At 43.3% G+C, this 25,713-nt stretch overlaps 5 protein-coding genes across 7 annotated transcripts; 4 read left to right on the forward strand and 1 right to left on the reverse strand.

Annotated features, from left to right (window-relative positions):
• The first annotated feature begins 889 nt into the window (after nucleotides 1–889).
• Nucleotides 890–2,085, forward strand: PCNA (Proliferating cell nuclear antigen). The gene is made up of 2 exons (XM_001361016.5): nucleotides 890–1,208; nucleotides 1,277–2,085. Exons 1-2 carry the CDS (start codon nucleotides 1,101–1,103, stop codon nucleotides 1,949–1,951), a joined length of 783 nt encoding a protein of 260 aa, XP_001361053.1. The 5' UTR covers nucleotides 890–1,100; the 3' UTR covers nucleotides 1,952–2,085.
• Nucleotides 2,086–2,124: 39 nt separating this feature from the next.
• Hsl (hormone-sensitive lipase) lies at nucleotides 2,125–6,177 on the reverse strand. The gene is made up of 4 exons (XM_001361017.4): nucleotides 6,018–6,177; nucleotides 3,227–5,638; nucleotides 3,027–3,152; nucleotides 2,125–2,961 (listed from the first exon to the last, which is right to left on the reverse strand). Exons 2-4 carry the CDS (start codon nucleotides 5,630–5,632, stop codon nucleotides 2,890–2,892), a joined length of 2,604 nt encoding a protein of 867 aa, XP_001361054.3. The 5' UTR covers nucleotides 5,633–5,638; nucleotides 6,018–6,177; the 3' UTR covers nucleotides 2,125–2,889.
• Nucleotides 6,178–6,664: 487 nt separating this feature from the next.
• On the forward strand, nucleotides 6,665–9,194 carry Ate1 (arginyltransferase 1). Of its 3 annotated transcripts, none has more exons than XM_002138506.4 (8): nucleotides 6,665–6,869; nucleotides 6,926–7,360; nucleotides 7,417–7,592; nucleotides 7,765–7,917; nucleotides 8,188–8,369; nucleotides 8,437–8,600; nucleotides 8,663–8,814; nucleotides 8,891–9,194. In XM_002138506.4, exons 1-8 carry the CDS (start codon nucleotides 6,785–6,787, stop codon nucleotides 8,987–8,989), a joined length of 1,446 nt encoding a protein of 481 aa, XP_002138542.2. In that variant the 5' UTR covers nucleotides 6,665–6,784; the 3' UTR covers nucleotides 8,990–9,194. The 3 variants fall into 3 exon arrangements, with proteins under 3 accessions (XP_002138542.2, XP_015039983.1, XP_004444218.1); XM_004444161.3 differs by lacking the exon at nucleotides 7,765–7,917 and adding an exon at nucleotides 7,951–8,100 and having other exon boundaries at nucleotides 6,668–6,869; XM_015184497.2 differs by lacking the exon at nucleotides 7,765–7,917 and having other exon boundaries at nucleotides 6,666–6,869.
• A 981-nt stretch (nucleotides 9,195–10,175) lies between these two features.
• LOC4804500 (sialin) lies at nucleotides 10,176–16,154 on the forward strand. Its single transcript, XM_001361018.3, has 7 exons — nucleotides 10,176–10,305; nucleotides 13,974–14,043; nucleotides 14,392–14,543; nucleotides 14,603–15,145; nucleotides 15,201–15,480; nucleotides 15,541–15,782; nucleotides 15,858–16,154. Exons 2-7 carry the CDS (start codon nucleotides 14,025–14,027, stop codon nucleotides 16,014–16,016), a joined length of 1,395 nt encoding a protein of 464 aa, XP_001361055.2. The 5' UTR covers nucleotides 10,176–10,305; nucleotides 13,974–14,024; the 3' UTR covers nucleotides 16,017–16,154.
• A 3,001-nt stretch (nucleotides 16,155–19,155) lies between these two features.
• On the forward strand, nucleotides 19,156–21,316 carry VhaAC45 (Vacuolar H[+] ATPase AC45 accessory subunit). Its single transcript, XM_001361019.5, has 5 exons — nucleotides 19,156–19,300; nucleotides 19,382–19,493; nucleotides 19,556–19,658; nucleotides 19,726–19,987; nucleotides 20,051–21,316. Exons 2-5 carry the CDS (start codon nucleotides 19,408–19,410, stop codon nucleotides 20,749–20,751), a joined length of 1,152 nt encoding a protein of 383 aa, XP_001361056.2. The 5' UTR covers nucleotides 19,156–19,300; nucleotides 19,382–19,407; the 3' UTR covers nucleotides 20,752–21,316.
• The last annotated feature ends 4,397 nt before the right edge of the window (nucleotides 21,317–25,713 follow it).

The raw sequence follows: 25,713 nt of genomic DNA on the forward strand, positions 1-25,713 counted from the left end.
TGCAGTACGCTAGCATGTAGAAAAATGATTAATTAATCGGATCAAATGATGTATTCAGGGCTGAGGTCCTAGCTTACTAATAGCATTCAACCACTGACCATACAGTATATTTTAGTATACATACATATATATATTTTTTCTTATATTGTATATTTAGATACATCATTGTTTTAGTTATAATAAACAAAAAAGTCGAGAACCGACGGCGTTTAGATAATTTTTATAATTTATAATCAACCTGCTTAAAATAAGGAAATAAATGTGTAGTTATATTATTGTAATATTGTATATTTTGTGGTGTAAATCAAACAAATAACAGCTTTTATTTTATTTCCCGCGCCCTAGTGTACCATATCCCCACCCTGCCCATTCTTCATTTATTTTGTGGCGGTCAAAAGACCCAAAACAAGAACCAAACTCAAATTTCAGTTCTAGCGGACAGCAATAGTAAACACACACACGCAAAGTACGTGAGACATCTATGTATATACTGTATGGTTAGTGCCTAGATGGATCTCTCAGCCATGCCCACATAATTTTATCCAAATAATGAATAAATTTGAATCAATCAATAACTGCAAAATATCGTTGAAATACCTTTTCAACAGAGACTGAATAATTTTGGACTATATTGGTGCCTTAGATGACAAAAATTTTCTCAGTTCTATAACATCCATTTCCCAGGGTATGCAAAATGTTGCTCTATTCGCGCAAAGACATAATGTTATCCGATTAGTGAATCCTTGACTGGTTTATTTTAAATATTTGCTTTTATTCGATTTCTATATACCTTTATATGGGCACCAGGGCTGCTGAAATACAGGTAGGTTGGCAGCTCGATCATTAATGATCCTACATATCGACTAGACCTTATCGATACTATCTGCGGCATTGTACATCCCTATCCCGCTCATTTTTGCCCGCCTGATCGATGTAATTTTTTGCAACACGTTCGTCACTCGATTTTAAGTCACTGCTACAGCCACATTATCCATATTGGGTTGTAAAATTGCACAGCAATTCCATCAGCAGCCAGAGCCATAGCACACACTACATCGATTCGCATAAATTGCATTTCGTATTATTAAACTAGAGACATCATGTTCGAGGCACGTTTGGGACAAGCTACCATTCTGAAGAAGATTCTCGACGCCATCAAGGATTTGCTTAACGAGGCCACCTTCGACTGCAGCGATTCGGGGATTCAGGTACATTGACACACAAAAACCATTTTCGGAGCAACTGAACTCATTTTTCAACGCCCACCCCACCCCAGCTGCAAGCCATGGACAACTCTCATGTGTCTTTGGTGTCGCTGACGCTGCGATCCGATGGATTTGACAAGTTCCGCTGTGATCGCAATCTTTCAATGGGCATGAATCTGGGAAGCATGGCCAAAATTCTGAAGTGTGCCAACAACGAGGACAACGTGACGATGAAAGCGCAGGATAATGCGGACACAGTTACCATCATGTTCGAGTCGGCTAATCAGGAGAAGGTCTCCGACTATGAGATGAAACTAATGAATCTCGATCAGGAGCATTTGGGCATACCGGAAACGGACTTTTCTTGTGTAGTCCGTATGCCGGCCATGGAGTTTGCTCGCATTTGCCGTGACTTGTCGCAGTTCAGCGAATCGGTAGTCATTTGCTGTACCAAAGAAGGTGTCAAATTCTCGGCCAGCGGTGATGTGGGTACTGCCAACATTAAGCTGGCCCAAACTGGCAACGTGGATAAGGAGGAGGAGTCCGTCACCATTGAAATGCAGGAGCCAGTGACGCTTACATTCGCTTGTCGCTACCTGAACGCCTTCACAAAAGCCACTCCATTGTCCACTCAAGTGCAGCTGTCGATGTGCGCAGATGTGCCCCTGGTGGTGGAGTATGCAATCAAGGATCTGGGCCACATACGCTACTACCTGGCGCCCAAGATCGAAGACAACGAGACATAAGGCAGGAGTATACTGTCTCCTCTCATATTTATATCACTTTATGAATCATCCTCCCACGTACAAGCTCATACCTAACTTTTAAGAATCAGCGAAACCGCTTCTTTTGCTCAATAAAAACAACCCTGTAATAATAATAGTCTCTGGTTCTCAATCTGAGCCTAAAATTGCAAATATTTAATGGCAATAACCGTTTATTCGCATACATATACAACGCTGCACTGGGGTATTGTTTAGACAGAGATTACAAACGTATTTAAAGTCAAAGATAGATTTGTTAGAATTCCCGGGGGATAGGCAAAGAAAACTAAGCATATCTCCAGCATTTTAGAAATATATGTAAGTATAACGTGCTAGCCTCCATAGAGTAGAGTAGTGTATATAGTGTATGCATGCACAAACTATTCGGGGATGTGAATGCATTGCTTATACATTTATATGCATCGTATCAGGCACATATTCGGCACGCTTTACATTAAATGACTCTTAGCGAGTTTGTGCCTGGAACATATTTTGTACATTGTACATACATATATGTAATAAATATTGCATGTTTACATGCTTCCAATACTTGAATAATTGGCTTGCTTATCCTAAAAGCCTTAACCTACGTATCTATATTTGTATATGTATAAAAAATAACAAAAATCTGTGTCAAACCGTATAAAAAGTGTATAAAAAACGCTTGAGATTGCAGAAATAAAACATAAAGCAAGTAAAGTGCGTATAGCAAAGAATATCTTGTACTTTCCTCCAACAGATGTAATTGGTTGGAAAGATCCACTGGTGGAGATCGACCGAATAAATTTTACGTGCGAATATCCACATCACTGGATCAAGTGGATTATATTCAACTTATGAATCTATAGAAATTGCTCTATGGCTGGAGTGGTGGAATCCTCACTGTCAGCTGTTCTGTTCTTGTCACAATATCTGGGTTTTTATGTTACCTTGAGTAGTGCCTGCAATAATTTGATGCAGTGCTTGGACCCATCCATAGCCTCATTTGATAGCTAAGAAAGTAACACCATTAGTTTGTGCATTTGGTAGGTTGCAATTGCTAGAAGTTAATAAATACCATAGTAAAATTTAGAAATCCATGTGGGAGACCCTCCAGTATTTCCAAGTTTACTTGGCGTCCCAGCCGTTTAAGCTTTTTAGCAAACATGACGCAGTCATCAAGACAGGGATCCATGTTCAGGGTCTGCACATAAAATCATAACAAGTGGATTAATCATATACCATTATTTCGTGCTGTTAATTCTTTTGTAAACTTACGAGAATCTTTGTCTCTGGCAGTTGGGATAGCCAGTCGTCGGTAGCCCAATAGGGCGATAAAAACGGATCCTTAGGCACGTCGAAGGCAAACTCTTCGCTGGGACTGCGGGCTATCAATGCGTCCATATTGCGAACATCCTGTGGGCTAAGAGCACTGCTGCCATGAATTTCGTAAGATTTTGTGCAGCGCGACAGGGTGTTGGTTATATTGTTGACGGCTTCTTGCCACCGACCCTGCAGCGTATCTATCGCAATGAGGTCACGTCCTGTCTCTACCAGTATGTTTTCGTCAGAAATAATCTTACCAAGGCCATTGGACTTCACTTGTGGTGCTGGAAGAGTTGTCTCCTCGGTCGCCTCCATGGTGGCCGTGTCAATGAGATATTTATCCAAAAACTGATCAATATAAGCTGCGGATTCGAGATCCTTGGGAGGGTCTAATGAAATCTCAACAGGGTAATGGACAATGGGCTGCGAATCGTCTTCGAAAGACACGCACGAGCTGTTATCACCCTCGCTGTTCGGCAAATCGGTTCGTTCCACGGCCTGGCTGTGGTACGATGCCGAGGCACTGGCAAAAGTATCACTGCTCTCGTCATCTTCATCGGGGTTTGCTTCCAGAGATGTTAGTGTACTTCTGGCCAATGAAGTACGCCGACTGGAAGTTGCACTTCCCAGGGATGATTTTGGAGCATTGCGTATTTGGGCCACCTCCTCCACATGCTTAGCATTCAGCTGCAAAGTTTCCTTGGCGGGGGCGGCATAGGCACGCAGACACCGCATCATGAAGCCAAAAGGTAGCAAGGGATCCATGAGGCACAGCAAACGTGCTGGACTCGGCACAAAACTAACGAGAGTCGGACAGTAGGCCAGAAACAATCCATCCGGGATACGCACACCCTGCTCTATGCATTTGAGAGCCACTCCGATGGAAAGATTCGCACCAGCAGAGTCACCAGCACACACAATTCGCTCAGCTGTCGTTCCCAGGTGCTCGGCATTCTTCAAGAGCCAACAGTACGCATAAAAGACTTCCTGAAGGGCACGCGGAAAGGGAGCCTCCGGTGCTAGACTGTAGTCCACCGAAAGTATGGGGCAGTCCAGAGCTACAGCCCAATCGCGAAGATAGAGCTCGTGAGATTTTGATGATTGGGCCACGAAGCCACCACCATGGCAGTGAAACAATATTGAACGACTGGGTGGAGTGGGCTTGTCCCAACCGCGATAGCGTCCTTCGCCCAGCATTCCAGAGCGTCGCTTGGCGCTGAGCAGCCGTACTGAAATGGGCAGACCCGGTCCCAGATGAGCACTGGGAACTGGTATGTCCACAAATTGAATGGCATCCTCATCGTTGCCTTGGTTTTGGTTTACATCGCTGCTGTTTTGCTGCTGCTGCTCACTCGCCTTAAAGTTCTTTCGTCGCGGTAATTGAAACGGCTCCGCCGGCAGCTCGATTAGCCGATTCACCTTAATGGAGGTGCCCACGATGCTGGGCAATTTGTGCATTAGCTCCGACTCGGCCAGAAACCAGAAGGACTTGCAAAAGTCAATTTTTGCATTCTGCGAGATGTTGACAATACGCCGGGCTCGTAGCTCTGGGTTCATCAGGTACTTGCCACTAGTCCAAAGACTGCGCGTGGTTTTCACAATAGTCCCATCATCCGCCCGTGAGTAATAGGACTCGGAGTAGCTGGCCATGCTGATGCCCAGGAAGCGTAGAATACCACGTATGGAGTCGCCGTACTGGAATCCCAAGCAACGTCCATAGAAACAATACTGATTGATGGTGTCGCCCAACTCAAAGAGCTGCTCCGCAGTGTGGCTGCCGCAAGCAAACAGATCTCCTGTATTGGCCGACCATTGCCGCAGTATGAGGAGATACTGCAGGCAAGTACATATCGAGGAAAGCAGCTGCGAGCAGGCCTCTACTTCCTTCATGTAGACCTTCTTCCGGAAAAACATAGTGTTGCGTGTGGCGAGCAGTTGCTTGCATATGTTGATGCCATGTGAAATGCATGCATTGGTTACGTACACGAAGCTGCGATACCCATTCCCTGGTGTCTGTTCATCAAAGTCGTACTCATGGGCAAAGACCTCGATTTGCAGGACGAGTCGATTGGCAAGCACTATAAAGTCCTGCCAGGCAATGTGGGCGGCATGCAAGCGTTGGCCAAATTCAGTGTGATCTTTGGCAAAGAATGCGGCGTGTTCCTGGCAAGCAACAAACAGGCTTCGGTACGAAGTCTGCAGTTCGGCGGGTACGTCTGATAGAGGTGGTGTCGGTTTTGGCGCCTCTTTCCCATTGACATGGTTTATTTTATCCTCTTCGTGCGCCAGTTTCAGATTGTCATCAAATTGTGCATTCAATTTGTGGCTGGCCAGCTCGGCAGACGCCGCGTCAATCATTGTGCACTGTCGAAGGAAAATATGCTTTATTAGCTACATTTAATCATATAGATAATCAATACTGCTTCGATTACTATCATTTACTACCGGACAAAGGCTTAGAGGAAGCGACAGAATATGATTGAACTGATTCGGTTTGGCCGAAGGTCGTTGGCCAGTACCCACTGACGTTAGTTAGGAATGGGCTACATATGAAGTCACCATTGCGTCTGGCGGATTATAGTAGTTTGACCCGATATAAGGATTACAAATGCATCTTGTTCTCAGCAAGAGCATTGAAAACTTTCACTTGGTAACTACGCACTTCACAAGCCCACACATAATTCAGACACTTTAATTGTTGCCCTTTGTCTGTATTTGATCTTTCATGGACCAATACACTTACAGATTATGTGCTCTCGTTGTTTCCAGCCTACTTCATTTTTAATTTGTGTACCTAATCGGTTTATAAACTATTGTTAATCTGATTTTGTTACAAGATTCCCCAGCACCAAATTAACCGACTTGCAGGCCAGCAGTGCCCCCAGAAATATACCAAAATATACCGTCTCGTTTTAAAATATACCATACATTTCCAGTTCTATTATATGTACATCTTACTCATTTTTGATATTCCGTCGAATTATACTAGCTAGATAAATCTCTCAGCCCTGCCCACATCATTTTATCCAATCAATGAATCTATTTTCTACTTGACTGGTTTATTTTAAATACTTGCTTTTACTGTATTTTGACTCAAACGAGGTTTAAAAAACAAGTTCAACAAAAAAACAATGTAGTTTATACGTAGAAAGTCTGTAGTTGGCGTGTAGTTACCATGTAAAAACAATTAATTTAATGGAAATGGTTTTTGCTATTTTGTAAACATTGCAATAAACATTACAGGCTTCCAGGAAATAGATTTTATAATCGGAATGAGTTCAAAGTTGAGGGTCTTAGCCAGTAATATTCAGCCGAATATCAAAAACAAGGAATATGATGCAACTTCAATACAATGAATTCGATAGTATATTTACGGTATATTTTTGAAATGAGACGGTATATTTTTTTATAATTCTGAGGGTCGACAGTACAAATTTCGCAAAATCTTTTTGTTTATAATAAATGCGAATGGAAGGGAATGCTTGCAGTTGGATCAGATAAAAACGGATCATGAGTGTCAGCATTGTGAAATACTATGGAAGCCAGCTCGGAAAATGTGGATACTGCACAGGCATTCACTGCAGCAAATCCAATGGTAAGAACAGAAGACCGGACCAGGTGCAATGACTCAATTTGTTGTTCTTTTTAAAGGTATGCATGCATATCGCTTGGACTGCCAAGACTACCAAAATCTCATTGATCGGGGTTGGCGCAGATGCGGTAACTACTGCTATAAGCTCAAGAACAAGGAGACCTGTTGTCCCTGTTATACTATCAAATGTGATGCATTGGAATTCAAGCTGACGAAGTCCAACAAGCGAATTCTTCGACGTATGAATCGATTTTTGCGTGATGGCAAACGTGACCCGGTCGAGCAGGTGGCACGCGCAGGAAATGAGGATGACGTAACTGCGAGTGTGGATGCACCTGCCAGCGAGCCGCAGCCTCAGATGCCAGATAAGAGTCCAGCTGTAATCAATGTGGAACAGGCTGTGTCACTCGCAAAGGCTCAAAAATCAAAAGCAAAGCCGGCCAGAGCTGCACAGGTGCCATTAACCCAATCGCCATCGCAGGGATCCACCAAATGTGGGTATCCTTTCACTGATCTGCATAAATATAGTTTCTAATATCCTCTTCAATAGCTGCGGCGGTGATATCAAATAAGCCGTGCAAGAAAGCCAAGCAGATGCGCTTGGAACGCCGGCAGGCTAAGTTGGGTGATACCGCACAGCAATCATCACAGAAAGCATTCACGCAGGAGAAGAGTTTAACTGACTTTTTATCGGCAACCAGCGAAACAAACAAGCATCATCTGAAGGTGAGTACATTCATAAAATATTTATTTGACCGTTTGCAGAACTTAGCCTGGTTAGCGTGAATTTTCTATTTTTGTGCTATGTATTGTTTGTTTTGTTGTTTCGTGTCTGACCCTGAGTATTAGTCTCCCTATATGTAGACACACTGTGTTTGTGCTGTTTGTGTTCTTGCAGATCGTTTTGGTCGATTCCTCAGACACACAGCATACGTGTGCCGAGGAGGTACTAGCACTGTACCGAAAATATCAAGTAATCATACACAATGATAATCCTGCACGCCTCACCCTAGCTAGTATGCAGCGGTTTTTGATCAAATCTCCCCTTAAGGTAATTAAATATATATGAAAAATCTATCCGCAGTTGAGTTTGGTACACGTCTATAGCGAGGAATTTAAACGGACTCTACCCGAGAGCTATGCGCTGTACAGAAAGTATCAAATAGCGATACACAATGATCCACCCAAGGATCGGAGGGCCTACCAGGATCATCTGCAGGTGTCGCCCATGAAGGTTGCTACACACTATTTGATTTTAAATAACCCTCATATATTTATCAATATATTAAACTTTACTTTACTTTGATTCACTTCATTGTAGAACGAAAAGCCAGATGATGGGCCCGAAATGGGCTATGGATCGTTCCATCAGCAGTATTGGCTCGATGAGAAGTTAATTGCCGTGGGCGTTATTGATATCTTGCCTGGGTCGGTTAGCTCCGTGTACTTCTTTTACGATCCAGACTACAGTTTTCTCTCGCTGGGAACATATGGCTCGCTGAGGTAGATATTCCAAAAAATGATCTACAACGATAAAGTACCAATTCACTTCGTGTGGTTGTTTTTGTAGGGAAATCGATTTCGTACAGACGATTGCTGCCACTACGCCTGCCCTGAAATATTACTATATGGGCTTTTACATACACTCCTGTCCGAAGATGCGCTACAAAGGAAAGCTGTCTGCCTCATATTTGCTCTGCCCAGAGACTTACGTGTGGATACTCCTCACCGACGGTAGGTCTCATGCTACCATCCCATCCCTCTCGGCACTGATAACTAACGACAATTGCATTCAGTCATTCGTTCTAAGCTAGATAAAAACAAGTATCAACGCCTAAATGAAGATGCAGCTGCTAGAGATGTAAACGAGTTCTTACTTGAGCATTTAGATGAAGTACTGCTTCTGCTCGACGCCACAACCTGCATGCAGTATAAGGATTATGTTCAGGTACAGCTCTTCTCATTGTAAATCCTCTACAAGCAAGCTCTTGTTATTGAATGATTTGCTTTAATCTTTTTCACAGATTACTGGCACTGATAGCGATCGCGTCGAGATTATTGAATACAGCGAGCTAGTGGGAAAAGTATGTGCGCATCGCATGCTTTATGTTAACATGGCCTGAGAGCCACTTTTATTTGTTAATCTGTTATCTATCTGTTCTAAATCGAAATTGATCAGTCAAAATGCCACTATTATTTCTGCTTAAAAACTAAAGGAAATTGTTAATTAATATGTTCTAAGACATGCCAAGATATATGATATGTATTAAAAGTGAATCTTCATGTGAAAATCAATCTAATAAACATGGAATTCATTAGGAAATTTTATATCTTTGCGATGCTTCAACTAAAATATTCCTGACAACTTTGGTAAACGTCGGAAAAGTAACAGATCTTATCAGAACTCATCTTTTTCGCTTATCTGAAACCAGCAGCTAAATGCATCAATTGAGTTTTATGGGCTGGCAACATCCAAAACCCTCGGATGGTACAAGACAAGTGGATAGCCCGAGGAGATAATATTTATTTTATGGCACACACACATCCACACCGTGAGATAGGCGGCCAGGAAGCTAAAGATCGCAATAAAGCTTAATCTTTGGGAAAAGTTAATTATTTGGCAGACACTACACTTCATTCAGAACGAATCGGGTTCATTGTCGACTGGAACAGTTCCTCTGCAGTCTAGAAATAAAGTTATCAATAAAACATAAATTCGTGCTAATAAAGTGACTTCTTTGCGCTTCTCTGGCTTTTTGCTGGCATTTGTCAAGTGCGCTAATTAAACAAAATATTTTACAAATGAGCGGTTTGCTGAATTTTCACAACAAAGCAAAGGCACGTGTGTTATAAAAGAATTTTTAAAAACTTCATTCGGGCTTAGAGCGATTTGGTCGACCAATTTTTCGCTATAATCAACTGCTAAATTTTTAAAGTAAATAAATCATTCTAGCGTCTACTCCTGAATTTTGACAACGTATAGGTGGAGTGAAACTTTAGGAAACAACTGTTAGTCATCGTTTATTGATTCACAATTTAGCACGATTTTGTGATTTTTTGTTAACAATTTTCCCATATTTCAGCGTTTGCACAAATCGCATGCGACTTTTGGCACGCTATCAGCGAGCGGAGCGTACAGAAACAGCAACAAGTCACCCACCGTCAACAACAATTTAAAACATTTTTAACCGTTTTTTTTTTTGTACGCTGCTCTGCTACTGCTACTGCCACTGGCGCTGCTGAGACTGAGACTGCGACTGCGAGTGTGACAGCGGGCTGGGCTGCTGGTTGAGGTTTTTGCTCAAAAACGTCGTCCAAGTATATATGCCATTGGCTGTTGGCAATTCAGTTTCATTAGCTCCGCGGCGCTCTCAGCTGACGGCGTTACAGCAGCTTGAATCAGTTGGAAGTCCAGTCGTCCCAAGGAAGTCCGTACAATGTGAGTTCGATGCAGGATATTAATGGACTTCAACAAGAAAATCCAGTTTAGCTACCACAGTAGAAACACCTTTGGCAACAATCTTTGGACACTATTCTGTCTCTGGAGGGGGCCGTCATGGAAAAATTTCATGCGAAATTTCATGGTGAATTTGTGCCACGAAGAAATACAAAACAAAAACTTCATCAAAACTATATAGAGTGTCGGTGTGTGCTGATGATCGCGTGTCGTGTTGTGGGCAATGTGTGTGCTATATTACAGATTTTTAAGAAAGAAATTTAAAGGCAAAAATAAACCGTCAAAGTCGATTACAAACAGTACATACAAATCAGTTGTGCACAGAGCACGGGCTCTTTGAGGAGGACACACCTCCACGGACACTTGCCGTTGCAAACCTGAATCTGTCTCTGGAGACGTGCCCTCTTCGGTCTATTTTTGTCTGTCTTGGGTTGTGCGTGTGTGCCGAGCCCAACTGTACAGCGGAGCCTGAGCCTATTTTTGGCTTGTCTATTTTCTATTTTTATTTAATTTACTAAAATTTGCATTTTAAATAATAACTGGTTTCGTTATTGGGGTGCGAATCATTGAACCGCGACCACCAATCTATTCGAAACAAATTCAAATTGCTTTCGGACAAGTGATCTTTTGTGCCTTGGCAACGAGCCGCAACGTTTTTGAGATAATCCATTATTAAAGGAGGATATCAACCGCAATGGCGATGGCCCGATCGGCAGAACTATCTAGGTGATTGTGCAAGTCAGCGTCGTTCTTTAAACGTATAAAATATTCAAATTTACTGTAGTTCATTATTCGAGACCGTGGGACGTTTGTTTGACAAATTAGCGCCCAATATTTCTTCATTGTTTAGTGTTCTTTACTGGCATGCGCATGCAATTTATCGAAAAAGTGACATTGATTTAGCTTTTTGTCAAACGAGAAATATTTGCAGTCCTTACACAATATATTTCACGTTTTTCAGTGAGCTACGTAATTAAAGAGTGTACTTTTGTTTCATATATAATTACCACGTGCAAAAATGCAAAAATTCAATGCGAATTAGAGCTTTCGGCTATGAGAACCAAAATTCCACAACAACAATGATCTAATCTACAACAATAACTGCTATTTTACTGGATTCATTACATACTATATATATATATTTCGATTTGTTTGCCAGTTACGGTTCAATGCCATCGTTGAATTCGCTTGCAGAATTCTATGCAAACAAAAGCAGAACAGAAACCCAAAAACACGTCCGTCCCATAGGAGTAGAGGAGCGAAAGAAATAGAGAGGAGGGGAGGGACACTCGTGCTCGTAAACTACCAAACCATGTCAAGTGGATGACCAGCCACCAGGTCTTATGTAAATAGCACGCGTGCTGCGCATACCCATGCGAACTTTGGTTTACTTCACCTATATTTCGACTCATTAGTATATACCTGATCATAAAGCATTATGGGTGTTCGATTGCGTGTATTGTACTGTAAATCAATCAAATCAAAATTTATCATCCCCAACGATTTTGCCGGAGTCCAGTAAGAATAGAGTCCACTCTGATTACGGCTAATTGACGATTAACCAGACTCTAATGATCGCGTTTACAAGCGGATGGGCTCTGTTATCGCATGGCCACATCCACAACCACATCCATCCACACACTTCCATCCTTTTATAATTCACTCGTTATGGCCCATAAATTGTCGTGCTGCTTTCATAAAGTCATTCATTGGCGGGAAGGGCAGTGCATGATGATGATGATAAGACGACGCGATCCAGATTAGACAGAAGAGGCTGACAAAACACCTACATACTCGTACTGGCAATCGTAAGAGTATCTGACAGAATTTTTATGGAGATATTGTGCTGTGCTGATGATTTGTTTCGGCTTTTAGCACTTTTACAAACCAGAACGACTGTATTGAGCACACTAATTATAACTTGAGTAAATTACTTTCTTATGCAAGCAAAACATTTGGCTAAAGGCAATATCGAAGGTCGTTAGCAGGCTGCGTTCCTTGATCTGCTTGGAGTATAATCGAAGTGTCGTAGCTTTCAGTGCACGTATCGCCAGTCCAGTCTATACGGGTACGAGTATCACTGAGCTTGTGGTCACTGTTTTGCCATATTAGTTTTCCGAAAATTATCCATTCACATCCATGTCACGCAAGCACATGCAAATAGTTTGCCATTCAGGCGTTACCCAGCAGCTATGCAGTAGGGCCTATTATATAGGATTTTCCAATCAATAAAAAAAAAGCTGGCCCTTTCAGAACCAGCTGCTGTTTAAGCACCGATGTGATGGTGCTAATGATTGCGATAAGATGGCGCTTCTTTCCTTGAATTCCCTGAGTTCTTTTGAGAATAGAGAACTGATTGGCGGCCCGTTTAGATTGCTTATCGCGACAAGCATAAAGCTCTTATTGGAATTGCTCAGATCGATTAAACTTGTATTGGCCTTTGTTGATTTAAAGGAACAGTTGGATAATTATTGGATTTCTGTGGTGTAGTACGGGGTGGGGTGGGGTGGTGTGTGTGCTAACCAGTTGGAAAACACCCTAATTTTGGCCCAAATGAGTTGTGTCGAAATATCTGTGTCATTTCAGCAGGCGATAATTACGTTTTCTCCGCAACTCAAGTCAACAACTGTGCGAGACTTTAATTGAAACTCTTTTATAATGCAAGGCCCTATATGCATACAGATATAGTATGTACATATGCACGTGTAAGTGCACATGTTATGTACAGTATTGTAGAGCTTTCGCGCAAACATTTCCTTTGTGCGAAGTGAAGTGAAGGGCAGCTGTTTAAATGCTTCCCATTACCGGTAAAAACCTTTGCTTTGCTGTGACAGGGGGCGGCATTATTAAGTCTAAAACTATTTCGATAGCATCTGCCAAAAAGTTAAATTTTGTTAGAACAGAACGATCCGAATGAGAGTTGCATGTTGCGATGCAATTACACGATGAATTGGTCACTCGATTCTGATTCTGATTCCGACAACAAAGCCCGATTTCGACAATGCCATTGATACCCATCAAAAGCCTTCTCGAAAAATGAGCGCACGATCGGTTCTCGCATTTGATTTATGCACTTTTTCCAGTTCATAGCTCAATTTAACCGAATTGCAGCATTCACGTGCCAGCGGCTAGAGGCAACCGATACGTGCTTTTTAAATTTGACAAGTGTTCGATAAGCCCCACCACTGCACTCTCTACTGATACGGATTGCGAATATGTCAGGGTTTTCGAAGTGGAGACAACACATGTAACTAAGATTATCAATTTGTCAAGAGCTATTGGCCAATTCGCATTAAAAACTTGATAGACACGTTTGGGTCTCCTGCCATGAAGCAAAACTAAAGAAACAACATGGTATGGATTGGGCAACTTAAGACTTCTCAATGCTGTACCACTTTTTTGTAAGTCCAGGGAGTCCCCCATTATATTAGCCCCAAAAAAGTTGAACAAGCTTTTATCATTAAACTCTTAAACGCCATGAAGCAAAACTAAAGAAACAACATGGTATGGATTGGGCAACTTAAGACTTCTCAATGCTGTACCACTTTTTTGCAAGTCCAGGGAGTCCCCCATTATATTAGCCCCAAAAAAGTTATACAAGCTTTTATCATTAAACTCTTCCTAACTGTTTTGCGCTGTTCTCTTTTCAGCTCTGACACCTGAAACAAGGCACAAAAAAGGCCATAAGAAAACAAGCCGAAATGGCCGTCATTCCGTGCTGTAAGTATCCCAAGCCAATAACCGAACGACAAAAATATTGCTACACGTTTTGATTCCGCGGAAGCACACGATTCATATGCGCATATGTCTCATCAATAACACTTCACTTCACGTGATGTGGATCCAGCGAAGTGAAGTCAAAATACCCCGAAAATCCCAATCGCAAATATTGAAAGTTGCGCATGCGCAGCTCATTAGATTGCTTCGTCAGGTGAAACAGACACAAACACACATAGTAGATATCTTATATGATCCGCTAATTGCTCTAATGCGCTGCTAGGGGCCTGTGCCGAAATTGAAAATTAAATAATGATCTGTCAATAAACAATATTTGGTGTCGTTTTGCAGTCTATGTGCCCAAGCGGATCAATGTGGCGATTATGCTCTTCATGGCCTGCCTCCTCAGCTACATGATGCGGGTGAATCTCTCCATAAATATAATAGCCATGGTGGAGGATACGAGCAGTAACGAGAACGGCACTGTGGAGGTCCTGCCCGACGTGAGTATAGGTTTAATCATTATCCCATTGCTTTTACATCATCGAGTCCTTCTGTTCAGTATGGTCCACGCTACAACTGGACGCAGTCGGATCAGGCTCTGCTTTTGGGTGCTTATTTCTATGGCTATATGATCACCTCGTTGCCAGCAGGCACTTTGGCCGAAATGCTGGGAGCACGAAACGTGGCGGGCTATAGCTGCCTGGTGGCAGGAATCCTGACAGCCCTGACTCCGGCTGCCGCTGCTTGGGATAAATACGCAGTGTTCGCTGTGCGATTTCTCATTGGGTTCCTCAATGGCGTTGTCTATCCCTGCTGCCACAGTCTGGTCTCCAAGTGGTCTCCGCCGGACGAGAAGGGAAAGTTTGTGGCCTCATTAATGGGGGGTACATTTGGTACAGTCATCACGTGGCCGATCAGTGGCGTTATCATAGAGAACCTCGGTTGGGACTGGGCCTTTTACATTGTTGGCATTTTCGTGCTGATTGTGGTTGCAGTGTGGTTCTATTTGGTGGCAGACACCCCGGCGCAGCATAGCTCTATAAGTCTCAAGGAGCGGGAATACATTGAAAACAGTCTGGGCAACACTCTGAGCAATAAGAAGGTAACTGGGAAATCAATGTACAATATCATAGGTACTCATACTCCTCGTGTTATAGAAATGGCCACCATACAAGGAGCTGATCCTGTCCATGCCGTTCTGGTCTTTGATGTTGCTCCATTACGGCAGCATGTGGGGACTGTTCTTCCTGATCACGGCCACACCCAAGTTCTTGAGCGAAGTGCTGGGCTTCAATCTGTCCTCCGCCGGTGTCCTCTCCAGCCTGCCTCATGTGGCCCGTCTGATCTGTGCCTTTGGATTCGGCGGCGTGGCAGATTGGATACGCCGCAGGGACTGGTGGACGGTTACAAAAATGCGAAAAGCATTCTGCTTGCCTTGTAAGTTCATTGACTGAATGGGAATGGAAATCTTGAAATAATTTTTCCGTTTTCTGACAGCTCACATCTTGCCGGGCATTATGCTCATCATCCTGGCCTACTTTGGCCGCGATCCCTATGTTTGTGTGGCCATCATGACGATATCGCTGGGCTTCAATGGCGCTGCGACAGCCTCAAATTTGGCCAACTCCCAGGACTTGGCTCCCAATTATGCGGGCACGCTGTACGGCATCATCAATTGCGTCGGAACCACGCCAGGAATCTTTTCGCCGCTGATCGTCGCTGCCTTTACCAAAAACGAGGTGAGTACATATAACATAATACTATGCATAGTACATTCTATAAAACCCAATAACACTTCTCATTCATTATCTTAGAACACGATCGATCAGTGGCACTGGATATTCATCATTGGTGCAGCAGCGTATATATTGCCCGCGCTGTTCTTCTGGGCCTTCGGATCGGGAAAGATACAAAAGTGGAATGAGGTGGAGACGACGGAGTCGCGCGAGGATATCGTTAACACAAAGTTATAGTTTGTGCCTCAGCAGTTGCCTGTTTGTATTCTTAGTATTAATGCCATAATTACGATGTATGCTTGTTAGCGGAGAGTCCTATTAAAGCTTTAGCTGTGTATTTATTATTACAAAATTTACAAAATTTACAAAATCAAATCTTTCTCGATGTGAATCATAGCTCAAAATATACCAGAACTCGTTTGTCTCAGTTTGGCACAACGACCTTAGATTTGGCGCAGGGAAATCACCGTCCAACTGGTTGCGGTCCATTGCAGAAGTTAATTTAATTTTGCAGTCGATCAAAACTGACGCACATAATTAGTCAAAAGCTAATCAAATTCGAAGTCTGATTAATGATAATTAACGTCAGGGCTCTACAATGTTAGTGTGTCAAAATACAATCTCGATAATAAATTTCAAATTTCCTGCCAAGATAAGCTGAAGATTTGTATAGAACATAACATAAAATATTAAAAATAGATTCATCTGATAAAGTAATAATATTCTGAGGATTAATTATTTTTCCAAGTCTGGGCAGTATATCGTGATTATAAAAATGTCTGCAAAGCTCATATTAGCTTCTCGCTGAGCTATTTTTAAGTTCTTTTTATATCTAATATTAAAGGCTTTAATCGGATTATTTCAACCATTCCATTAATAGGTTATATGGAGATATGGCAGGGCATTTTACTTGTATGGCTGATATTAAGCTACGAGCAGGCTGCTGAGAATTCTTGTTGCCATAAAACTAATTTGTCTGAAACTAAAAGTTGAGTGCTGTGAAACTCAAAGATGTTGGATACTACGAAACTCCTAAAGGATCTCTGGTATTAAGCTACAAAAGCTGGCAAATATGAATCTTAAAGCTGGCTGCTCAGATATTAAGTGACTGTTTGCTTGAAGGCAGAACGCTTTGAAACTCTTCATTCTGACTGGGAGGAAATAATAACAATAAGCTGGCGGCTAAGAAACTAAGAAACTCTGTTCCTGTATGGTATTTTTTATGCACGACAGAAAAGTACTATGGTACTCGAACACGTTCTTTGCTATATGGCCTATTATTTAACTTTTGATTAAATTTTAGCGCAGTACGCAAAGCAAGGTACGTTGAGGGTTCTATCTAGATATTCGACGGAATCTTTTGCCTAGGGCTGCAGAATCGTTGGCAGAATTGATTCAATAGTATCGAAAGAATATTTTTATAAAATATATATATATATTATATATTATATTAATAATAATCAATTAATTGATTAATATAATTTATAATATAGTACGTTCTTATGGAGTACGTTATAGTAGATAGTACTCTCCATAGTACGTTCTCGTCTGTTTTTAAAACAGTCGATAGGTGCGTGTCGTGTAGTGACTTGACTAGGGCTGCAAAACCAAAGTAAATTTCAACTTTCAACTGTGGCGCCCGCGAAAATTTCAAAACAATTTCGATCCGATCTAAAGTGCAAGTGCTCGAACTGCAAGTAAATGGACAGTGATATGGATACGGCCACGGTACAGGCCAGTGGAACAGCACAGCAGCACACACAGAAGCGCAATATTGAACAGCAGCCGCTGGCCAAGTGGCCGCTGCCAATTACCATTTGGTACCCCTCGACAACCTCAACATCATCAGCAACAAGTGTGTATTTAATCCAGTTCTTTGCAAGGAGTAAGGATATTTATCTTGGTTTTTTTTCCTTATTATAGCTTTTGGAGACAATGGCTATGTAGTCACTCTCGAGCACTGATACCACAAGCAGCAACGACCGGGGGTATACCAGATGCACTGTCCAGGCCTCCTGCTGCGGCATCGCCAACAAGGAAATGCAGTACCAACAACCAGTTAGCGCAAGTTCCTGTGCCGGCAAAGCGTGGTGTGAGGAAGATAACATCTAACGTTGCTGTTGCTACTGCTCCAGCCCCCCACCGCCACTTCTGCCCAATATTCTATCTTTTTAAAACATTCCAAAAATTTCCATTTGTGGATGACCAGTTAAGAAAATGTATTAACTATTTAAAGCGGCCGGAAATGTTGGAGAGAAAAATTAACTTCGTGTCTCACTTGACATATTTCAAGAACGAACCTTTTTTCATCATGATAGATGAGTATCATATCCCTCATATGGTAAGTGTTCGACTCAACCGTCTACACCGCCTGATCCAGCTGCTTCGGCAAATTAAAATTAAATTAAAACAGCTTTGAAAAAAGGTTCTTCATATAATATTAACGAAATAGGGTATACCTGTTCAAAAAATCCGGTTGACGTGACATTCCACACTCAAGTTGCCACTGTTTTTTATTGACCTTTTTTACTTAAACCTTGTTTTCTACCCTATAAAATAAAAGAGAGTACATAAAAGTAGTCAATCAGGTAGAAAATGTATTCATTAATGGACTAAAATTATTTGGGCAGAGCTAATGTTTTTAGTTAGGCAGCGTTATTCAACAGAATAAAGAAATCGAACAATTGGAACGATTTTTCTCTTACGTTTTATTAGGTTTCATTTGTTTGACCTTTTTCGCTTAAAAACTTTATTTTCGAGAAAATACAATGAAAGCCAGTATTTATAAGCCAATCAAGTAGAAAATTAATTCAATAATCGGATAAAATTAGGTCGACAGAGCTGAGGGTTCTATATAGCTAGTAATGCTCCACGGAATATAAAAATCGAGGAATATGGTTTCCAGTCCGCGACGGAGAACGATTAACCCATTATAAGCCAATGCGGTTTTTTAATATTCCATCGGAAATAATGAAAATTTAATAATATTAGCGCAGTTCCGGTGAAAGTTAGCGTTCTTATTTTTAAGTTCAGATGACAGATGGCATGAATCTATCAAAAGAATTTACAATCGTTAATATTCTCAGCCATTTACCTGAAGTCGTTGAACTATTTAAATAAAGGGGCTGAAGTGGGCTAAGATCGTTTTTTCATCATAACGAGACGCTATATTGTTGTTGAGAAGAAAAAACTGCAATCGCCGTAGCAAGAAAACAAGTCAAGTATTTAAAACAAACCAGTCGAGTAAAAAATTAATTTGTCAATCGTATAAAATTATTATAACATGGCTAAATGTTTTATATAGCTAGTAATATTCCGCGGAATATAAAAATTGAGGAATATGGAAAATATAAATCAGTATATTTACGGTATATTTCTGAGGGTCGGACGGTATGTTTTAACGATAAATCCGCGGCCACACGATCACATGATTTGGTCGGTCATAAGTTTTCTCAATTTTTTCGTGCGAAGGCGAAAATTCTGTCCACCGTTTTTCGTTTGTAGTTTGAGTTGACTTTTCGGTTAGTTTTCTTGCTTTTTGTGTTCTCTTTTGTTCTTACATTATGCCTGGTTTTGTTTCCTTATTGTTTGCCCCCATTAAGTGCGTCGTTCCTGCGCTGCCAGCAAGATGTTGTGGAAATCGCTGATTGCATTGTGTGTCATTGGAGCAGCCTTGGCCGAGCAAACGCCCGTCTTCCTATGGGGTGCCAACAGGTGGGTCAGAATTGCGGGCCACAAGTTGTGTTGCTAATACCAAGTCCTTTCTCTTTGTACAGTGAGGCGAAGCCTTCGTTGAAGACTGTGCCCCAGGCGGAGTTTGCTGACCAGTTGGCAGCGCTGCTGAAAGATCACATGGTTGTGGCCTTCGAGGAAAATGGCGTAAGTGCTGCACGTGAAATGGCTGATAGCAGAGTTTAGTTCTTAATGCTTTTTCGTCTGACTGCAGCTGAGCACCAAGGACTTCCTATGCTCAAATTCCCAGTCGCAGTCTTGCTACGCCCAGCTGCAGGGCGTGAGTCCCAAGACGTACTACACCAGCGTGGAGAATCCGTCGGAGGCCCTACGCTCGGTGGCCACCAAGCGGGAGCACAACAGCATCGATGCCAGTGGTCGGTTTGCGAGCCCGGCCAAGTGTTCCGTGGGAACCGCTCTGTTCGTCAGCTTCGAGGATGACGAAGATACCCGCGAGGCTGTCCTGGAGTCACATGGTTTGTACACAGATCAGTTTTGCGAGTGAGAATGGGTGCTAATTTCCTTGTGCTCTTCGACAGACTCTGCCATTGCCGCTATCAGCAAGCAGTTTGAGTGCAAGGTAGCTTATCTGTACCTGGCCGCACCTTCTACCGCCCCTGTGGTGCAGCGTCGCACGCGCCGTGACACGGCCGCCACCACCGGAGGCACCATGTGGGTTTCGGGCAATCAGTTTCGAATGTTCTACACCAGCGTGTCGTACAACGGGGTCCCCTTCTCGGTCAACTCTATCAGCATCGTCAACGGAACTACTCCCGCTACTCAGTTCTCCGTTAAACTGGCCACTGCCGATGCGGACAAGTCACTCACGTTCGATGTTGTTTATAGCGATGGCGGCTACTTTAGCCTGACCAACGTGGCCTACGCCGGACAGACCTTCCGCAGCACTGGCATCATCAATGCACCCACCACTTTCTCCTACGCCTGCGGAAACCTCACCCTGGAGACGGCTGCCGTTAATGGACTGTACAACAGCCTGAGCTTTAACTCTCTGCAAATTCAGGCTCCGTTCAGCAGTATCTACAAGGAAGGCTTCGTCTTTGGCGACTCCTGGGACTGCGTGGGCTTCGTCTCGCCTGCAATTCTGATGGGTCTGATGGTAGTTGTTATTTTGCTGGTCATCATATTCATTGGCATCTGCTGGATGATGGACATCAACACGATGGATCGCTTCGACGACCCCAAGGGCAAGACGATTACGATCAATGCCGGCGCTGAGTAACTGGCAATTATTTGTCATAGTTTCACTCGCCATTTCTTTGTTCAATCAACGATATTCATTCCTTTCCTCCTTCGGTCTGTCCATATATGGATATTTACAAATCAATACTTAATACCGTAACCATACAATCATATAATCAGGAAATTAGCTATCGCAATTTATGTCGTATTCATAATTTTCTCCGGCAAAGATCAGCCTGCGTTCAGCATCAATACCAACCGCGGCTGGCCTTTGCCGTCGAAAATTGTCTGGGATGAAGAGTCCCGAGAGAGTTTTGCTTGCAACGACTGTGCAACCAGTATTTCGTTTAGTGTAGCCCATAGATCGAAACCAGCTACGACCCCACCCCCCATGTGTGTGTGCCCCAAGGGCGTACGAGTGTGTGTGTGATTGCCACAAGTCGGTAAATCTAAACTTGAATATATCTAAGTGTTTTATAGTTACTTGTTTCTTGCGCAAATACGGGAGTGAACATAATTTATGCCTCTGTATGATAGTTTATCATTTGTGTAACGCTCCTACTGTTTGCAGGCCCAGCGAAAATAAAGTTTTTTTTCAATTGTGTTACAAACATGGAAAGTTATTTCGAGCCCTGGTCGATGTTGGTATACTCTTTTGAGGCAGCATTCATGCAGGGACTACTCTGGCTTTTGGCTGGGTGTTCGAATATTTTACATATATGTACGTATGCTCGTGCATACGTTTTTTGTGCCCCCACAGAAAGCAATTTCAATTGCATTTTCTCCGCAAAAAGTCATAGATACAAATCAAAAGTTTAATGGAAATTTATTGAGTTGCCATCGACGGGGCTTCAACTTGCCCCAGCGATGCCCATCTCCCGTTCAGGGGCAGACATGGGTGCAATGGAAAGTTTCAATTCGAAAATAGTTTTCGCTGCAGCAAAGGAAACACTTTTCCTCGACTGCACTCTGGGCACTCGAGCGGCTTTCATTAAGTTGCTTGGCAGAAAAAGGAGCCGGATCGGGAGCGGGGCGTGGCAGGAAGAGCAAAAAGCATTGTTTATGACATTTTAATCTCTTGTTTATCCGCTTGACTTTTCCACTTGCTGGAAAAGTGCTGCAGTCGCCCCCCGCCCCTACAGCCTCTTCCTCTCTCTCCCTCTCTCGCTCTCTGGTCAAGGCGTGCGTAAAATAAACTGTTAGGCAGGCGGCGCAAAAAGTATGCTACGGCTGCAAGGAGTGGGCGCTGCTGGGTGCTTTCGGAGCTCCCTGAGGCAAAAGGGCACAGTTGACTGCACCGAGAGTGCCTGGCAGGCGCCTTAGCGTTTTTGTTGCATTAGAAACAGGTCAGTGCGTCATCCACATAAATGAGCATATGACCCACCCGGCCGGAGCGAAACGGAATAGAGCGGGGGCAGGGAGTCGCACTGGCAGTGCAACGCGGTCCAAAAACTTTTGCCTCGCCTGGTCGCCATGCCATAGTCTACTCTGGTCTGAAGAGTCTGTAGTATCCTGGTCTGGGGGCCATGAAAAACAGTAATTATGCATAAGTCAACACGCGGCATTCGTAATGAACTCCACTCAAAGCGGAACGAGAGCTCTCACAGAACCGCCACGAACACAGCTCTGAAACTTTTTGGCAGCCGAAAATGTCGCCAACTTGCCAGCTGCTGAAAGTTTCTCGACCAGCCCCCAAAAGCAGCTAAGTACGGATCCGTACATATGTATATGGATGGGGTGCATAAGCCAGGAGCCTCCTGCGGCGAGCAGCATGGGGCCCGGCCCTGGCTCTTCGTTGCTCCACAGCCCCAGGCCGTAATAAAACCAGCGGTCTACAAATTGCAGCATTAGACAGACTCAGAGAGGAAGGGGTACCAGAGAAATCGGGTGAGGTAATGGGAGAGAGAGAGAGAGAGATAGAAGGACTCTGTCCAAGTTTTGGAACACATGTTTTGCTCATCAGCCAGTAAATGCAGCCAGCGCAGTCGGGAAAGTTGTTGGCCATTTCTTTTTTTGCCATTAAGCCCACTGTAGAGTGAAAATCATTAGGCCAACTGATGAGAGGAGCTCAAAGAGAAGACATCGGAGAGGGGAGAGAGTTAAGAGCTTAAGCCAAACACAATAAAATCGCTTCCAGCCTGTTAATGATGGCATTTGTGTGCAGTCCGGGAGCTGTCATCACTCCTCCTGCCCCAAAGTATCCTCCAGACCTAACCTGACGCTCTTGCCATGCCCCCCGCTGAGCAGCTTATCAGCGCTAAGTGGATGTGGAATGTAGGTTGCGGGGCATGTTCAGCTAATAGAGGTAGCGTCTCCGCGGCAGCATCGAGGGAGGATGGGAATGGGAGCGCTGGCTAATGAAGTCATTTGTGACGCTGCTTTGGATGGGACTGAAAGGGACTGCGGCAAGTGGTCAAAGGATGTGGAGCGAGTCATGGTATAGAGCTCTCTGAATGGTCATGAATGAATGAGGGGGAGAATGTGCGAGTACCCATGTCTTCTATTCAGTCCTTAGAGCATGGATAATTTGCTTCTTAAATGCACTCCCAGCAGTTTGTTGGACAAGTTCCGGTGAAGCCCTGAATCGATACCTGTTTAGACTATCAACTTCAGTGAAGATATTCTAACATTTAAGGTCCGGTGAAGCCCTGAATCGATACCTGTTTAGACTAATAACTTCAGTGAAGATATTCTAACATTTAAGTAATTTACCCAACATCAATCTGATTGTGCCCTCAAACCACAGGCCACTCATTAACCCTTAAGTCGACAAATCACTCAGAGAATTCAAGAGAGTTGACCTCAAATTATAGGCAATCGAAGTAAGCTAGGGAATGTGCCAGCCAGGACACTCCCTGGACACGGAAGCTGAGGGCGGAGCGTGGCCAATTCCTCCACAGAATGCTTGCACTGTGGTCAGTGTGGGAGGGGGGTTGAGTCGGGATCGGGGTCGGACAGAAATTAATTACTTGTCATTTTTAACAATTGGGCGTGACAAGGGAAACGAAACGTTGGTAAACAGAACTTCTGTATGCGGGTGTCCTTCTGTGTAAATGAACCAAGAGTACGGGAAACGTAAGGGGGCACGAGAGGTGGGAGTAGAGACAAAGGGTAAGAGTAGAGTGGAGTGGAGTAGAGCTTAAGCCGGCAGCCATGACAATTGACAAATGATGTTGGCGCCGTGTGACGTGTGACAGATAAGTGCCGAAAAAGGTTTACAACTTTTGTCGAGTCTCATTTATTATTGATGTCTGAGTGTCCAGAAGTTCCCTTAAGGCTAAATGGAAGCAAATTAAAGCGGCTGAGGACCAGTACCACCAGTACCAATACCAGTACCAGTGCCAGTGCCAGTGCCAGTCCCTGCTCCCCGCCAATATGGCCACATTTCAGATGTAATTATATGCAGGGAATTAGTCCGAGCACAGCTCTTCCATCGCTCCAACCAATTACCCACTCGGCCATTGAAGCGTTCAAAGCACAGGCTTAGCGTGTAATCCCAGCCATGCAGCTCAACCACTGACCTGTAGCTGTACCTGTACCTGGGCCTGTACCATGAAATTAATTAGTCCTCTACGACTGGGCCTGCTCATAGAAGTGCCGGGGCAGGGGCGCGGGGCGCGGTGGGGGTTATTCACCAACGGAAGCTGTGCAAATTGCTTAGCAACAGAACCCGACCATGAGATTGAAACGGAACGGAGTCAGCAATGAGCCAATTACGAAAGAGTGCTAATGGAAAGACGGATTTTGTTTCTTACAGTTTAAAGATTATCCTTTCATATGAAGGAAAAACTTTGCAGGTGCCTGCATTTTAAAGAGCAACGTGTACGCCTTTCCCATCCGAGTAAGCCCATGGATTTCATTCAGGTTAAATACGTTAACTGTATGATTTCTGATAAGGATTCTCCTATCTTGCACAAAGTATTACCCCATCGCAAAGCCGATTAGCTTTCGTATCATCGAGGACAACTCCCGAAAAGAAAAGGGAGACCGGATGAAGACACCAAGGCAGTCAGCACCACGCGTGTGAACACATTGACAGCTGTAAGGAGATATATTTACACACATCTGCGCCCCTCCTCACGCCCCACCGTCAACTAGATCAAGTGCATTTTTATGTAAATGTATTGTGTGGCACGGCACAGAAGCCGACAAGCTCGGATTTGCATAGTCCGTAGTCCGCTTTCGATTTCCAGAGAAATCGGAATTGAAAGCAGCCTCTGCTCTTCATATTACTGCTTACTTTCTGAAGGGGCAAAGACGGTGACGGAGAGTCCTTCTTGTATTCCCCCACTGCTGGGATTATTGATTGAGTGAGAATAGCATGGACCACATCTGTTGGCAAATCATATTCAATATATTGTTTGTTCTTTTACGGGTGCATACTTACAACACGTACATCTTCCTTTGCCTATTTTTCCTTCTTCGCTGAAGGCACTGTTGTCTTGAATACCCCTTTGTGTTGAATTTGTAAAGGTTTTATGATTTCAACCAGATGTTTGCAATGCAAAGAATAAATCGTTTTCAACTCAATAAAGTACACATGTGCAAACATATTCGTCCGTCACGAAACTTAACTCTGACATGTGTACTATACATAGGTCCCTTTTGCTGCACATACAACATTACAGTAAGGTACAAGATACGATCACGATCAGCAGATTTTAGTTGTTAGGCAAATTATATCGAAATGATAGCAAATGTAACATTTTTCCTCCATGGGCGTGTGTTTGTGCCGGTACGGCACAAGTAACATTTATTTGTAGCTTATTTGTATTTGATTTACATTCAAGCTCTTCCAGAGCGTCTCAATGTTCAATGGTCGTGGTGGGTGTTGAGCTACGGAGCTTTCAAGGTTCCAAAGTGCCTATGCAAGCGAGAGCGCGACTGATCGAGAGAGCGGTAGAGAAGGCGAAGGAAAGACGCGAGAGAACGGGAGCGTATGTATGCGTATGTATGTATGTGGATTATAATGTGGTAGAGTGGGCAGTGCAAACAACACTGC

The sequence above is a fragment of the Drosophila pseudoobscura genome, chromosome 3 (assembly GCF_009870125.1).
Source record: "Drosophila pseudoobscura strain MV-25-SWS-2005 chromosome 3, UCI_Dpse_MV25, whole genome shotgun sequence".
In the NCBI taxonomy this organism is placed as follows: domain Eukaryota; kingdom Metazoa; phylum Arthropoda; class Insecta; order Diptera; family Drosophilidae; genus Drosophila; species Drosophila pseudoobscura.